This window comes from Aotus nancymaae, unplaced genomic scaffold, assembly GCF_030222135.1.
Source record: "Aotus nancymaae isolate 86718 unplaced genomic scaffold, 86718_ANA_hifiasm-v0.15.2.pri h1tg000058l, whole genome shotgun sequence".
NCBI classification, from domain to species: domain Eukaryota; kingdom Metazoa; phylum Chordata; class Mammalia; order Primates; family Aotidae; genus Aotus; species Aotus nancymaae.
Window position 1 is genome coordinate 4,234,278 of NW_026988472.1, and position 18,292 is coordinate 4,252,569.

The following is an 18,292-nucleotide window of genomic DNA, read 5'->3' on the forward strand; positions in this document are numbered from 1 at the left end:
ACATTAGACTTACTGGTAACATAGCTGCATGTCAGAGGATGGGAAATCTGACAGAAATTCAGGGGCCTTCTACCTCAGTGGAATTTCTAGGAGTGCAGTGATATGGAGACATATCCCTTGTAAGGTGAAGGATAAGTTGTTGCATCTGGCTCCTCCTACAACCCAGAAAGACGCACAACATCTAGTAAGCCTCTTTGGATTTTGGAGGCAACACAGTCTTCATTTGGCTGTGTTACTCTGGCCCATTTACCAAATGACCCAAAAATCTGACAGTTTTGAGTGGGTCCCAGAACAGAAAGTGGCTCTACACAACAGATTCAGGCTGTTATTCAAGCTGCTTTACCACTTGGGTCATATGATCCAGCACATCCAATGGTGCTTGAAGTGTCAATGGCAGATAGCGATGCCATTTGGAGTCACTGGCAAGCACCCATAGGTGAATTGGAGCACAGCCCTTCAGGACATTGAAGCAAAGCCCACCTATTGTCCACAGATAACTATACCCCTTTTGGGAAATAGTTCTTGGTTTGCTATTATGTCTTAGTATAGACTGAATACTTAATCAGGGGCCACTAAGTTACCATGAGACCTGAGCTACTCATCATGAACTGGGTGTTATTTGACCTACCAAGCCATAAAATTGTGCATACACAGTAGGACTCCATCACCAAATTAAAGTGGTATATATGAGATCAGGCTCAAGTAGGCCTTGGATGAACACTTAAGGAACATTGCCACAGTCCCCATTCCTGCTATACTACCCTCTCTCTCTTTTTTTTTTTTTTTTACTCACTCTGTTGCTCAAGCTGGAGTGCAGTGGCATAGTCTCTGCTCACTGCAAGGTTCAAGCGATTCTTGTGCCTCAGCCTCCTGAGTTGCTGGGACTATAGGCACATGGCACACACCACCACGCCCAGCTAATTTTTCTATTTTTAGTAGAGGTGGGGTTTTGCCATGTTGGCCAGCCTGGTCTTGAATTTCTGACCTCAACTGATCCACCCACCTCAGCCTCCCAAAGGGCTGGGATTATAGGCATGAGCCACCATGCCCAGCCTATACTACCCTCTCTTTTCCAGCCTGCAACTATGGTCTTATGGGGAGTTCCCCACAATCAGCTGACAGAGAAAGAAGAGAACTCAGGACTGGTTTACAGATAGTTCTGCATGATACACAGGCACCATCTGGAAGTGGGCAACTGCAATACCACAGCCCCTGTATGGGATAGTCCTGAAATAAAGTAGTAAAGGGAAATCCTCCCAATGGGCAAAACTTTGACCATCTGGTTGTTCATTTTGCTACAAAGAAGAAATGGCTAGACGTACAATTAGGTACTAATGCACAAGCTATGGCTACTGGTTTGCTGGATTGTTAGGAACTTGGAAGGAAGATGATCGGAAAATTGGTGACAAAAAGGTCTGTGGAAGAGGTACATAAACAGATCTCTCTAAATCGGTGAAAAATGTGAAGATATTTGTGTCTCATACAAATGGCACCAAAGAATGACTTCAGCAGAAGAGGATTTTAATAACCAAGTAGATACGATATCCTGTTCAGCCTCTTTTTCCAGCCACACAGGGAACTGCCCAATGAGCTCATGAATAAAGTGACCATGGTGGCAGGGTTGTTATGTATGGGCTCAGCACCATGGACTTCCACTCACCAAGGCTGACCTGACTGCAGCTACTACTGAGTGTTCAATCTGTTAGCAATAGAGACCAACACTGAATCCCTAATATGGCACTATCCCCCAAGGTGATCAGCTAAGTATCTGGTGGCAGGTTGATTACACTGGTCTACTTCCATCATGGAAGGGATACAATTACTGAATTACACATTCTGGATATGGAGTTGCCTTCCCTGCATGCATTTCTCCTGCCAAAACTACCATACATGGATTTACAGAATGTCTCATCTACCATCATAGTATTATACACAGCATTGCTTCTGATCAAGGAACTCACTTCACAGCGAATAGTGAGGCAATGGGCTCATCCTCATGAAATTCACTGGTCTTACCATGTTCCCCACCATCCTAAAGCAGCTGGCTTGACAGAATGGCAGAATGGCCTTTTGTTTTGTTTTAATTAGAAATGCATCTCACTATGCTGCCTAGGCTGGATTCTAGCGAGGCTAGGCGGTCCTCTCACCTCACTCTCCCAAGTATACAGAACTACAAACATGAGCCATCATACCTGGTCAGAATGGCCTTCTGAAGACTCAGTTACAGTGCCAACTATGCTGCAATACTTGGCAGAGCTAGGGCAAGGTTCTCTAGGAGGTTGTATGTACTCTGAATCCGCGTTCAGTAAATGGTGCTTTTTCTTTCATAGTGAGGATTCATGGGGTAGAAAATGAAGTGCTACCACTCACTCCAGTGACACACTAGCAAAGTTTTTGTTTCTTGCCCCTGTGACCCTATGCTCTGCTGGCCTAGAGGTTTCAGTTCCAAAGGCACAAATCTGTCTACCAGAAGACACAGTGATTCCACTGACCTGGAAGTGATTCCACTGAATTGGAAGTTATGACTGCCAGCCGCCACTTTGGGTCCCTCAAGCCTCTGAAGCAACAGGCAAAGAAGGAAGTTACCATGCTGACTGAAGTAACTGATCCTGACTACCATGGGGAAACTGGATTGCTCCTCCACAATGGAGGTAAGGAAGAAGAGTATTTTTGGAATATAGGAGAGCTCCCAGGATGTTTCTTAGTAATACCATGCTCCGTGATTAAACTCGATGGCAAACGACAATGCCCAGTTCAGGAAAGTCTACTAATTGTTTTGGGTCACCCCACCAGAGAATACAACAAACTGAGGTACTTGCTGTGGGCAAAGGTAATCTGGAACTGAATAAGGCAGTTATAAATGCCAGCTAAAAATCACGTGACCAGTTGTGCAAATAAGAATTGCAATTGTCATGAGTATTTCATCTTGATTTTGTTATGAATATGTGTGTGTGTGTATATATATATATATATATAAAGTAAATGTCTATTTTTCCCTCCCAATCCCTTATCATGAACATATGATATATCATAATATTTAAGTATTAACTTTACATGTAATGTAAAAGAGAAGATTAACCAATAACTTTACATCGTCTTCTGGGAAAATGATTAGTGGATTTTTGGTTGTATGCAGGATTACTGTATCATGTTAAGTGGAAGTATGACCTTGTTATTGTTTTTATTTGGAGATTAAGTATGGTTTCAGTAGATGTGTATGAGTCCAAGTTGACAGGGGGTGGACTATAATGTTTAGTTCTATGTGTTAACTTAGCTAAACCATAGTATCCAGACATTTGGTCAAACAGCAGTCTAGATATCACTATGAAGGTATTTTTCAGTCGAGATTAACACTCAAATCACAAGACTTTGAGTAAAGAGGATTACCCTCCATAACGTAAGTGGGCCTTATTTAATCAGTTGAAGACCTTAAAATAAATACCTCTTTCTCTCTCTGTGTGTGTCTCTTCCTGTCTTTCCTGTCTTCCTATGCATGGGCGCACACGCACACACACACACACACACACACACGATTACTTCTGTTTCCCTGGGGAACCCTAAGTTACACACATAGAAGAAAATAACTAGGTTGGTGCAAAAGTAATTGTGGTTTTTGTATTGTTGAAATTTGCCATTTGATGTTGGAATACATTATTAAGTAAATGTGGTTATGTTATGCATCATTTTAATGTCCATTTCTTGCTTTATGTTGTTTTTTTTTGCTAATGACTTATTACTTGCTGTTTATTTTATATTTATTTTAGACTATGGAAATAATGTTAGACAAAAAGCAAATTCGAGCAATTTTCTTATTTGAGTTCAAAATGGGTCGTAAAGCAGCAGAGACAACTCAGAACATAAACAATGAATTTGGCTCAGAAACTGCTAATGAACGAATGGTGCAGTGGTGGTTCAAGATGTTTTGCAAAGGAGACAAGAGCCTTGAAGATAAGGAGCATAGTGGCTGGCCATCAGAAGCTGACAACGATCAATTGAGAGCAATCATCAAAGCTGATCCTCTTCCAACTACACGAGAAGTAGTTGCCAAAGAAATCAACGTAAACTGTTCTACGGTTGTTCAGCATTTGAAGCAAATTGGAAAGGTGAAAAAGCTCAATAGGTTTGCTCATGAGCTGAGCAAAAAAAAAAAATCGTTTTGAAGTGTTGTCTTCTCTTATTCTACGCAACAACAACAAATGATTTCTCAATCGGATTGGGATGTGCGTGGAACAGTGGATTTTATACAACAACTGGTGACAATCGGCTCAGTGGTTACACTGAGAAGAAGCTCTAAAGCACTTCCCAAAGCCAAACTTGCACCAAAAAAAAGTCATGGTCACTGTTTGGTGGTCTGCTGCCGGTCTGATCCACTACAGCTTTCCAAATCCTGGTGGAATCATTACGTATGATAAATATGCTCAGCAAATCCATGAGATGCACCAAAAACTGCAATGCCTGCAGCCGGCAATGGTTACAGAAAGGGCTCAATTCTCCATGACAACACCTGACTGCACATTGCACAATCAATACTTCAAAAGTAGAATGAATTGGGCTATGAAGTTTTGCCTCATCCACCATATTCACCTTACCTCTTGCCAACCAACTACCACTTCTTCAACTGTCTTGACAACTTTTTGCAGAGAAAACACTTCCACAGCCATCAGGATGCAGAAAATGCTTTCCAAGAGTCTGCAAATCCCAAAGCATGGCTTTTTGTGCTACAGGAATAAACAAACTTGTTTCTTGTTGGCAAAAATATGTTGATTGTAATGGTTCCTATTTGATTAATAAAGATGTGTTTGAGCCTAGTTATAATGATTTAAAATTCATGGTCCAAAATTGCAATTATTTTTGCACAACCTTAGCTGAAATGGATATTTAAGGAAGAACCCTAACCATTTTTATCTTAAAACTTCTAAGTCTACATTTTTAATAAAACAAAGAATATACTTTTCTTAATTAAGCTTAAAGTATCTTGAAGAACATTAATCTATCTCTGGGAATCTTTATATATGCATTTAGAAAATAATAAGATGATTAATCAACATTACAAGTGATTTATTTTTTCCAAGATGGTAGACTGGAGGCATTGTTAGCGGGCCTCAGCTGCTTGGAAAGAGCAGTGTGTAGAGATCCACAGTGTAAATTTTTATCCAAGAAGGAACACAGGAACTCAAGAGAAAAACTGAAAGAAACTTTGGACACTTTGAAAGAAGTGGTGGGTAGCAACCTACACCATGAGCCAGGCAGACCACTGTGAGTCTCCAGAACATGAAAGCAGGAGAGAATGTCTCCTTGATACACATTCCCACTGAGAGGCTGAGCAAGCCAGGCCACAGGAGAATGCCTTAACCCTACCCAGCACTGGAGTTGATTTGGTGACAGTGGCGAGTATATGAAAAAGAGCAGTATTGAGAAGTACTTTGCACGTACCCTGAAACCCCACTGGAGACAGAAGGAAACCATTCCTGATAGAGGAACCTCACAGCTAACTCAGGCAGTGGTCATAGGTTGGGAGAAGCTCCCAACTGAGATCTGCACTCTAATCTCTCGAGTGGGGATAAATTCCCTTGGCCAGAACTGAGGGGTGAGTGGGAAGTATGCTCTTGCCACAGGAGCAGGAGCCAAGTGCCCCAGCTTCATGGATACACAGGAGAAGTGAGGCCTAAAAGACATGGTTTCTGTCTCAGGCAGCAGGAAGACTTGTGGCCTGGGGCAGTTTTGCATTCTGAACAGACTGCGTGGCACCCAGCTAGCTGTTGCCCGCAGAAGACGGTGGGTGTGAGACCCATCTTGTCAAGAGTGTGGGAGTTGGGTGGGTCTCACTGACACCTACTACTCCTTCTCCCAGTGTGGATTCTTCTGTGCAGCAGAGTCAGTTGTGCTTCTCCCTGGAACATTACCCTAGTGGCCAGGGAACTGCCCTCCAAGCCCCATTGAGACCAGTGCTTGTACCTACACATGGGGAGCCAGAGTGCAAATCTGTTTGACCTAGCCCCAACCTGGTTTTGTCCCTCCACCTGCCTTGGTAGCATAACACAACAGACAGGAACTTTTGGCCCTGCCTATTGCCTGAGACACAAGTACTACCCCTGGGTATCATAAGCCACAGACAAATCCCACCGCCACCATCGCAATTGGCTCTCTCTTGCAAACGCCACCTCCTGGCTAGAGGCCAACTGGTACAGCCCATTACGACATCTGTTAACACAATAACACACCACTCAAGAAAGAGAAATGTTCTGCATAACCTCAGCTAACATCATTTACCCACACCATCCCAGCTAATCAGGAGGCCTTGAGCCTATCCATGTGCCTAGTACATTACTACTATAGCTGGGATTTGAGAAAGCCATCACATTAAGGCTATTTTTAACCAGGGAAATCTTTCAGAATCTATGTCATTCCCCTGCTACCCTTATCATAGATTGTGCTTACACCTACTACTGAGAGACGAGAGGGCAGGGCAGCTTGGTCCATATTCACCCAACATTGTCCTCCTCTGAAGCGCAAGAGCAGAGCCTAAGCCACTACACATCCTGCAGACCTGTCCACAGCCTGAGGCATCAGAGAGCTTCTTCAGTTGGCTGATAAGAAGTATCAGTGATCAATTCTCAGAAAGAAGAACCAAATTTACAGTAAGTAATCATAACCCAAATGCAATGTTAAGTGGAGAGTGCTGGAGCCTATCAGCGAGTTCAGTCAAAGAATCTGTGACACACCAAAAAAGAAAAAAAGTAACAAGAAGCAGGCCGAGATCAAACCCTGAGAGACTTGGTAATCTGTGGAAAGGGTAGGTGGAAGTGCTCTTGGCCTCTCTGGCCTTTGCAGCAGACTGCTGGTATCCAAGCTCAAAAGGGCTTCTTTGCACTCATGAACACAAGTACCAGAATGGGCTGTGATTTAGGAACTCTTCAAGGGCATTATCTTGCTCACACAGGGTCCCTTCCCTTTCCCCATGGACCTGAACTATAGCAGTGGGTGCTATGCTGGATGTGCACCCATTGTGAGACTTTTGTTTTGGTAAGGGACCTTTAATCCTTGTGTCTTCACATCACAGGATGCCTTGCAGATATTCCCCCAGCAACAGCCTACAGTGTTGAAGCCCTACAGGGTGACTAGACCAGATGAGCAGCAGGATTCACAGTAGTCTGGCCCTCATGGACTGCCACACCTAAGGGAACGTGGAGTACACCACATCAAGGGAGCACCCTGTGGGATAAAAGAAACCAGACTGCAGGCCTTGAGTCCCAGAACTTTCCACTTGTGGGAAATTTCCTTTAGCAGAGTCACAGGTGCAAGGCCATCCTCAGTGGGAAAAGACTGCAGTTCTACCCCAGCAGTCAGGCAGCTCCAGTGCTCATAAAGGGACCTAGAGAAGGAAACTTCTCTCCCTTGCCCACCACTACAGATAGAGCTGGGGCTTGTCTTCCAGGAACTTAGCATGGGTGTGCCTGCAGACAGTCTTTCTGGAGCACTTCAGGATGACTACATCTCCACAAGAGCAGTGCCCTCTGGGTTCAGGCTTGCACAAGAAGTCACAATCCCTCTTACACAAAATGTCAGCATTTCTACAGATAGAAAGAGATGCTTGTCTGATCTGAATATCCAGAACAGCAAAACAAGGGCATGATGGGGAGGCAGATGGCTTTCCTGTTGGCCTGGGAGAGGAGCTGAGGTAGCTCCCTTCTGTACCCCTGCAAAGACCTCAGTACATTTCATTGACAGCTCCCCCAGCCAGCTCAGTCAAGGCTGGGTCTTTTGCCCACAAATGGTGTACTGCATATACCCACCTGCTTCAGCTGCAGCTCGTTTTTACCTGTAGGTGCCTGTACTAGCATGAAGGCTGAACTATTCAATGGCAGAGGTCTCATGAAACTTATTTCATTCCCCAGCGATGTGCATTTTATTTTCTTCCCCAGTATATTTTTCACAAAACTAACAAAATGCACACCACTGGGGAATGAGATAAGCTTCATGAGATCTCTGCCATTCTGGCCCATGGGAGACAGTGAGCCTTCTCACACACCCAGCACACTGCTACTACAACCAGTAGCTAAGAAAGTCATGGCACAACAAAGATTCTCTACAACCAAAGAGCTCAAGCACAGTCATTGCCACTGAAAGCACCCAAAGCCAAAGCTAGGTGACCATACACTATACACATTAAAGTCACATCCTCAAGGGGAGAAAAAAATTAAAAACCCAGGAAAACAAGAAATAAATTTTAAAATAATAAGAGGAAATAGTCTACTCAAATGAGGAGGAACCAGAAAAATGATTTTGGCAACATGCAGAAAGAGAGTTCTACAACAGCCCCAAAAGATCACACTAACTCTCCAGTGGTGGATACAAACCAAAATGAAATCTTTGAAATGCCAGATAAAGAATTCAAAATGTTAATTATTAGATTGCTACATAATATTCAAGAGAAAGTTAGAAACCAATATAAAGAAATCACTGGACCAAGTACAGGGAAGAATTTCAGAGCTTGAAGACAAGGCTTTCAAATTAACCCAATCAGATAAAAATTTTTAAAAAGGAATTAAAAGAAATGAACAAAGTCTACAGTAAACACGGATTTAGGTATAAAACATCCAAATCTAAGAATCACAGGTATTCCTGAGGGAGAAGAAAAAGTAAAATGTTTGGAAAACCCATTTGACGAAATATTTGAGGAAAACTTCCCTTCCCTGGTTTTGCCAGAAATTTAGACATCCAAATACAAGAAGCTCAAAGAACTCCTAGGAGATTCATTATAAACAACACATCACCAAGGCATATAGTCATCAGGCTATCTAAAGTCAACATGAAGGAAAAAATTCTAAGAAGAATGAGGCAAAAGCATTGGATAACATAAAGGAAAACCTATCAGACTAACAGCAGGCTTCTCAGCAGAAATTTTACAAGCCAGAAGGGACTGAGGTCCTATCTTTAGTCTCCTCAAATGGAATAACTGTCAGCCAAGAATTCTGTATCTATCAAAGCTAAGTTTCATAAATGAAAGAGAAATGAAGTCTTTCCCAGACAAGCAAATGCTGATGGAATTTGTCTCCACTAGATCAGACCTATAAGAAATGCAAAAGGAGTTCTAAATATCAAAATGAAAGGTCATACACCAATATAAAAATACTTGAAAGCAAAAAATTCACATGACTTATAAAACTAACACATTGAAGAAAACCAAGCAACTGGCTAACAATCAGCATGATGACTGCAATAAGACATCACATGTCAATATTAACACTGAATGTAAATGATCTAAATGTGCCACTTAAAAGATACAGAAGGCAGAATGGAAAAAAACACAAACCAAATAGCTGCTGTTTTCAAGAGACCCAGTTAACTTGTAAAGATTCTTATAGACTTAAGGTAAATGGGTAGGAAAAATATTCCATGTTAGCAGAAACCAAGAGTGAGTAGGAATAACTATTCTTATATCAGATAAAACAGACTTTATATCAACACAGTAAAAAAGAAAAAAAAGTCATTATATAATGATAAAGAAATCAATTCAACAAGAACATATAACGACCCTAAATATATATGCACCTAACTCCAGAGCTCCCAGATTTACAATACAGAAACTGCTAGACCTACAAAACAGAGATAGAAAGCAATACAATTATAGTGGAGGACTAAAACACCCCATGGAAAGCACTAGATAGATCATCGCAGCAGAAAGTCAACAAACACTGGATGTAAACTGGACTCTAGACAAGTGGACTTAACAGACATTTACAGAACATTCTACACCAAAACTGCAGAATATACATTCTTATTGTCAGCACATGGAACTTCTTCAAGACAGACCATATGACAGGCCACAAAACAAGTCTTAACAAATTTTTAAAAATCAAAATCATATCAAGTATAGAATCAACCCAAAGCAGAATAAAACCAGAAATCAATTACAAGAGGAACTCTCAAAACCATAAAAGTATATGGAAATTAAAAAGTCTACTCTTGAATGATCTTTGGGTCAAAAATAAAATCAAGACAGAAATTAAAAATTTTTTTGAAGTGAATGAAAACATTGACACAAGTTATCAAAATCTCTGGGATACAGCAAAAGCAGTGCTAGGATAAAAGTTTATTGCTCTAAATGCCTACATCAAAAGGACAAGAAGATCACAAATTTACAACCTAACATCACACCTCAAGGAACTGGAGAAACAAGAACAATTCAAACCCAAAGATAGCAGAAGAAAAGAAATAAGAAATAACAAAGGTTAGAGTAGAATTCAAGAAAATTGAAAAGAAATAAAAAAATGCAATGGTCAATAAAACAAAAAGTTGTTTCTTTGAAAAGATAAACTAAATTAATAAACCACTAGCTAGATAAAGCAAGAAAAAATTCAAATAAGCTCAATCAGAAATGAAAATGGAAACATCATATTGATAACACAGAAATACCAAGGATGACTGAGAATACCTTGAACACTTCTATGCACTCAAAGTGCATAGAATAAATTGGAAATGGATAAATTCTTGGAAACACACAACCCCACAAACTTGAATCTGGAAAAAAAATAGAAATCTGAACAGACCACTAACAATTAGTGAGATGGAATCAGTAATAAAAAAATCTCCTGACCAAAAAACAAAACCCACGACCAGATGGATTCACAGCGAAATTCTATGAGACATTCAAAGAACTGATGTCAATCCAAATGAAACTATTCCAAATGATTGGGAATAAGGGAATCCTCCTCTACTCATTCTACAAAGCCGGTATCATCCTGATGCCAAAGCCATGAAACGACATAAAAAAAAGAGAAAGCTACAATTCCATATACTTGAGGAACATAAATGCAAAAATCTTCAACTAAATATTAGCAAATCTAATCTACTAGCATATCAAAGAGATTATTCACTAAGATCAAGTGGGTTTCATCCCAGGGATGCAAGCATGGTTCAATATACACAAGTAAATAAATGGTATTCACTATATAAACAGAATTAGAAACAAAAACCATACGATCATCTCAACCCAGCATCACTTTATGATATAAAACCTTCAACAAACTAGTCACAGAAGAAACATACCTCAAAACAATAAGAGTCTGTTTTTAGAAAAAATGAGATGTGGTGCTGAGAAGAATGTATATTATGTTGATTTGGGATGGAGAGTTCTGTAAGTGTCTATTTGGTCTGCTTGGACCAGAGTTGAGTTCAAGTCCTGGACATCCTTGTTAATTTTCTCTCTCGTTGATCTGTCTAATATTGACAGTGGGGTGTTAAAATCTCCCACTACTATTGTATGGGAGTCTAAATCTCTTTGTAGGTCTCTAAGAATTTGCTTTATGAATCTGAGTGCTCCTGTATTGGGTGCATATAAATTTAAGATACTTAGCTCTTCTTGTTGCATTGATCCCTTTACCATTATGTAATGCCCTTCTTTGTCTCTTTTGATCTTTGTTAAAGTCTGTTTTATCAGAGACTAGGATTGTAACCTCCCCCCCCTTTTTTTTTGCCTTCCATTTGCTTGGTATATCTTCCTCCATTCCTTTATTTTGAGCCAATGTGTGTCTTTGCAAGTGAGATGGGTCTCTTGAATACAGCACACTGATGGGTCTTGACTCTATCCAATTTGTCAGTCTGTGTCTTTCAATTGGGGCAGTTAGCTCATTTACATTTAAAGTTAATATTGTTATGTGTGATCCTGCCATTATGACGCTAGCTAGTTATTTTGCCTGTTAGTTGATGTATTTTCATAGTGTCAATGGTCTTTACAATTTGGTATGTTTTTGCAGTGGCTGGTACTGGTTGTTCCTCTCCATGTTTAGTGCTTCCTTCAGGAGCTCTTGTAAGGCAGGCCTGGTGATGACAAAATCTCTCAACATTTGCTTGTCTGTAAAGGATTTTATTTCCCCTTGGCTTATGAAGCTTAGTTTGGCTGGATGTGAAATTCTGGGATGAATTATTTTAAGAATGTTGAATATTGGCCCCCACTCTCTTCTGGTTTGTAGGGTTTCTGCTGAGAGATCTGCTGTGAGTCTGATGGGCTTCCCTTTGGTGCATAAAACTGACCACATGATATGAAGTAAAACACTCCTCAGCAAATGCAAAAGAATGGAAGTCATAACAAGCAGTCTCTCAGACAACAGTGCAATCAAATTAGAATTCAGGATTAATAAACTCACTCAAAACCACACAACTATATGAAAACTGAACAACCTGCTCCTGAATGACTACTGGATGAATAACAAAATGAAGGCAGAAATAAATATATTCTTTGAAACCAATGAGAATGAAGACACAATGTACCAGAATCTTTGGGACACATTTAAAGCAGTGTGTAGAGGGAAATTTATAGCACTAAATGCCCACAAGAGAAAGCAGGAATGATCTAAAATTAACACCCTAAGGAAGCAAACAGCAAACAAATTCAAAAGCCAGCAGAAGACAATAAATAACTAAGATCAGAACTGAAGGAGATAGAGACATGAAAAACTCTTCAAAAAATCAATGAATCCAGGAGTTGTTTTTTTTTAAAAGATCAACACTCATAGGTGGGAGGTGAACAATGAGAACACATGGACACAGGGAGGGGAGCATCACACACTGGGGTCTGTCGGGGGGAAATAGGGGAGGGACAGCGGGGGGTGGGGAGTTGGGGAGAGATAGCATGGGAAGAAATGCCAGATACAGGTGATGGAGAGGAAGGCAGCAAATCACACTGCCATGTATGTACCTATGCAACAATCTTGCATGTTCTTCACATGTACCCCAAAACCTAAAATGCAATTAAAAAAAATAAAAAAATTTTAAAAAATCAACAAAATAGACTGCTAGCCAGACTAATAAGAAAAGAGAAGAATCAAATAGATGCAATAAAAAATGATAAAGGCGATATCACCACCAATCCCACAGAAATACAAACTATTATCAGAGAATACTATAAACATCTCTACACAAAGAAACCAGAAAATCCAGAAGAATTGGATAAATTCTTGGACACTTACGCCCTCCCAAGACTAAACCAGGAAGAAGTTGAATCCCTGAACAGACTTAACAAGTTCTGAAATTGAGGCAGCAATTAAAAGCCTACCAACCAAAAAAGTCCAGGACCAGATGGTTTCATAGCCAAATTCTACAAGCAGTACAAAGAGGAACTGGTACCATTCCTTCTGAAACTATTCCAAACAATAGAAAAAGAAGGAATCCTCCCTAACTCATTTTGTGAGGCCAACATCATCCTGATACCAAAACCTGGCAGACACACAACTAAAAAAGAAAATTTCAGGCCAATATCCCTGATGAACATCGATATGAAAATCCTCAATAAAAATACTGCCAAACCGAATCTAGCAGCACATCACAAAGCTTATCCATCATGATCAAGTCGGCTTCATCCCTGGGATGCAAGGCTGGTTCAACATATGCAAATCAATAAACGTAATCCATTACATAATCAGAACCAAAGACAAAAACCACATGATTATCTCCATAGATACAGAGAAGGCGTTTGACAACATTCAACAGTCCTTCATGCTAAAAACTCTCAATAAACTAGGTATCGATGGAACGTATCTCAAAATAAAAAAAGCTATTTATGACAATCCCACAGCCAATATTATACTGAATGGGCAAAAACTGGAAGCATTCCCTTTGAAAACTGGCACAAGACAAAGATGCCCTCTCTCACCACTCCAATTCAACATAGTATTGGAAGTTCTGGCCAGAGCAGTCAGGTAAGAGAAAGAAATAAAGGGTATTGAAATAGGACAAGAGGAAGTCAAATTGTCTTTACTTGCAGATGACATGACTGTATATTTAGAAGACCCCATTTTCTCAGCCCAAAATCCCCTTAAGTTGATAAGCAACTTCAGCAAAGCCTCAGGATACAAAATCAATGGGCAGAAATCACAAGCATTCCTATACACCAATAATAGAGAGCCAAATCATAAGTGAACTCCCATTCACAATGGCTACAAAGAGAATTAAATACTTAGGAATAAAACTTACAAGGGATGTGAAGGACCTCTTCAAGGAGAACTACAAACCACTGCTTAAGGAAATAAGAGAGGACACAAACAAATGGAAAAACATTCCATGCTCATGAACAGGAAGAATGAATATCATGAAAATGGCCATACTGCTCAAAGCAATCTGTAGATTCAATGCTATCCCCATCAAGCTACCATTGACTTTCTTCACAGAATTGGAAAAAACCACCTTAAATTTCATGTGGAACCAAAAAACAGCCCGCATAGCCAAGACAATCTTAAGGAAAAAGAACAAAGCTAGAGGCATGACGCTACCTGACTTCAAAGTATACTATAAGGCTACAGTAATCAAAATATCATGGTACTGGTACCAAAACAGATATATAGACCAATGGAACAGAACAGAGGCCTCAGAAAGAACACCACACATCTACAACCACCTGATCTTTGACAAACCTGACAAAAACAAGCAACGGGGAAAGGATTCCCTCTTTAATAAATGGTCTTGGGAAAACTGGCTAGCCATATGGAAAAAGCTGAAACGGGATCCCTTCCTTACACCTTATACAAAAATTAACTCAAGACAGATTAAAGATTTAGACATAAGACCTAAAACCATAAAAACCATAGAAGAAAACCTAGGTAATACCATTCAGGACATAGGTATGGGCAAAGACTTCATGAATAAAACACTAAAAGCAATGGCAACAAAAGCCAAAATAGAAAAATGGGATCTAATTAAACTAAAGAGCTTCTGCACAGCAAAAGAAACTATCATCAGAATAAACAGGCAACCTACAGAATGGGAGAAAATTTTTGCAATCTACCCATCTGACATAGGGCTAGTAACCAGAATCTACAAAGACTTAAACAAATTTACAGGAAAAAAACAAACAACCCCATCAAAAAGTGGGCAAAGGATATGAACAGACACTTCTCAAAACAAGACATTTATGCAACCAACAAAGATATGAAAGAAAGCTCATCATCACTGGTCATTAGAGAAATGCAAATCAAAACCACAATGAGATACCATCTCATGACAGTTAGAATGGTGATCATTAAAAAGTCAGGAAACAACAGATGCTGGAGAGGATGTGGAGAAATAGGAACACTTTTACACTGTCAGTGGGAGTGTAAATTAGTTCAACCATTGTGGAATACAGTGTGGTGATTCCTCAAGGATCTAGAACTAGAAATACCATTTGACTCAGCAATCCCGTTACTGAGTATATACCCAAAGGATTATAAATCATTCTATTATAAAGACACATGCACATGTATTTTATTGCAGCACTTTTCACAATAGCAAAGACTTGGAACCAACTCAAATGCCCATCAATGATAGACTGGATAAAGAAAATGTGGCACATATGCACCATGGAATACTATGCAGCCATAAAAAAGGACGAATTCATGTCCTTTGCAGGGACACAGATAAAGCTGGAAACCATCATTCTCAGCAAACTGACACAAGAACAGAAAACCAAACACTGCATGTTCTAACTCATACGTGGGTGTTGAACAATGAGAACACATGGACACAGGCAGGGGAACATCACACCCCGGGGCCTGTTGGGGGATGGGGGAGTAGGGGAGGGATAGCATTAGGAGAAACACCTAATGTAGATGATGGGGTGATGGATGCAGCCAATCATCATGGCATGTGTATACCTATGTACCAAACCTGCACGTTCTACATATGTACCCCAGAACTTAAAAGTATAATAAAAAATAATAATAAGAGCCCTTTATGAGAAACCCACAGCCAACATCATAATGAATGGGGAAAAGATTAAAGCATTTCCCCTAAGAACTGGAAAAAGACAATTATACCCACTTTTACCACTTTTTTTTTTCTTTGAGATGGAGTTTCGCTCTGTCACCCAGGCTGGAGTGCAATGGCGTGATCTCGGCTCACTGCAACCTCTACCTCCTGGGTTCAAGCAATTCTCATGCCTCAGCCTCTCGAGTAGCTAATTTTTGTATTATTATTAGAGACAGGGTTTCTCCACATTGGTCAGGCTTGTCTCGAACTCCCGACCTCAGGTGATCCACCCGCCTGGGCCTCCCAAAGTGCTAGGATTATAGGAGTGAGCCACCGCACCCAGCCACACTTTCACCACTTCTATTCAACATAGTCCTACAAGTCCTAGCCAGAGCAATCAGGCAAGAGAAAGAAATAAATGGGATCCAAATTGAAAAAAGGAAGTCAAACTATCTCTGTTTATAACTCAGGAATGGAAAACCAAATTGTGCATGTTCTTGCTTATAAGTGGGAGCTAAGCTATGGGGACACAAAGGCATACAGAGTGGTATAATGGACACTGAAGACACAGAAATGGGGAGGAATGGAGGGGCAGTGAGGAAAGAAAAATTACCTATTGAGTATAATGTACACTATTCAAGTGATGAATACACTAAAAGCCCAGACTTGACCACAGCACAATTCATCCACGTAAGCAAAAACTACACATAACCATAAAGCTATTGAAATAGTAAATAAAATAAAAATACTAAAAAACCACAAAATTACAAGTGAATAAAATACTTGTAAATATTTAAAGGAGCTCATTTATTGGAATGCTGTAAGTTTTTCTACTGCGATTTTGGCTAGGAAATAAAGTGATTTTTAAAGGAAACGAGAGTAAAACAGCAAAAGCAACAACAGCAATAACAAGGCCCTCACAAACTCAAGACCCAAGTTACATACATGATTTTCTGCTGAATTAAAACTGTATTAGTTATTAGGTATTAAATACTAATTAATACTTAATGACAGAAGGTGAGGTAAAAAGAGCTAAAAAGACACTAAATAATCAAAAACGGTTTTCTGAGTCAAATATGGAACCCTTCAAATGGTTTTTGAAAGCCTATAAGCTAACCTATGAATACCAAAACACTGGAATAGTCAGTGGAGACAATCCTGTAAACAGTCATATAAAAAAGTATTCCTTATTGCAGCTATTACCAAAAAATCCTTTCATTAAAGGATTTCCTTAGATTCGTATACTCCAACTCAAAGAGAAACTGTATTCTTCTGTATGACCAGCATATCCTAAAACTGCTTTCCTTAGTGTTATACCCTTAGAAATAGAGGAGGATCTTCTCTTTCAGTTTAGACCTTAAAATCCAATCCTCTTATTTTATATTGAGCAAACTGAAGATAGACTACATGATTTGCCAGTTCTAGAGTCTCACAGCTAAGCAGGAGTTTACCCATTCTACTATGTCTTTCTATAATGGGCCTTTGAGCCTTCTTGGGGCTATTTTGATATGTGGATAGCTATCTATATTTGTTTTTTTGTAGAGCGATGAAGACTGGTATCTCCTACTCCCCTATTTTGGTGACATCACCCCCTACTGTGTCTTCTCTGGTTTAAATTTGTGTATACTAACTCCTATGTCAGAAAAGAGAAATCTACTATATTAGTGCAATTATGAGGGACCTGGCATAGTGCCTAACACACTGTGGTTGGCACCTGAACAGGTACATACCAGTTTCCTAAGTCAATCTAATGAAAGCAGCAACCTCCCTTCATCTCACTCCTAGTGGGTCTTAACCTTGAGGATAGCTCCCTGTTTTGAAGCACAATAAAACTGGGGCAGCAAATATATTTTTAAAATAAATAAATGCTGCGTAGTGAGGAGATCACTTGGACAGACTCTTTACCTAATTCTGAAAACTATTTGCTAATAAATAATATACTTCCCTTATCATTGAAAATGTGTTTAAAAGAGTGTTTTGTTAAAGCAAATGAGAAAACTTTATTTTGAAAACTTCTGCTGACCTTTTATTGCTCAAAAAATGGTACAAATTTACCTACACCTCTACAAAATAAGTTTGCAAAGCATGTCAAGCATTTGGTGCAACACTTTTTCTGTTTCTTACCAGGTCCCGTTGATCCTCCTGTACCAGATCCATTTTGTGTACCAAGCAAAATATTTTGGCATCTGGAGAGTTCTGCAGAATGGCCTCCAGGCATGATTGGTAATAGTGCATGTCCTTTTCCAGTTCGCGGCTTTCCACATCGAAGACATAAATTAGAACCTCCACATTTCGGAATATGTTGTCCCGTTGGCTAGTGAAATAATTTTCCATAAAGGTGTCTTGCCTGGTAGAAAAAAGAAATCTATAGTAAGCAAATCCCAAGTTCAATTACTCCTCCTTATGACCTATTTTTGTTAGCTTGCTCAATGTGAAAGACAATCTTAAGGCTTCAATTTAAAGGGCAAATCATAACAAATAAGTCTGGCCTTAAAACCTCCTGAGCCACAACTTAGGCCAACAAAGTAAGTTTGCAAAACATGTCAACCATTTGGTGCAGCCCCTTTTCTGT

The 18,292-nt window shown here is 39.8% G+C and overlaps 1 protein-coding gene across 3 annotated transcripts in view; it reads right to left on the reverse strand.

Annotated features, from left to right (window-relative positions):
* The window catches only part of RRAGB (Ras related GTP binding B), a 43,694-nt gene that overhangs the window by 10,944 nt on the left and 14,458 nt on the right, over positions 1 to 18,292 (reverse strand). For all 3 annotated transcript variants that reach the window (XM_012476104.2, XM_012476103.2, XM_012476105.3), the window contains one exon: positions 17,845 to 18,067. In XM_012476104.2, the coding sequence (XP_012331527.1) occupies positions 17,845 to 18,067 (223 nt within the window). The remainder of the gene's footprint in view (positions 1 to 17,844; positions 18,068 to 18,292) is intronic.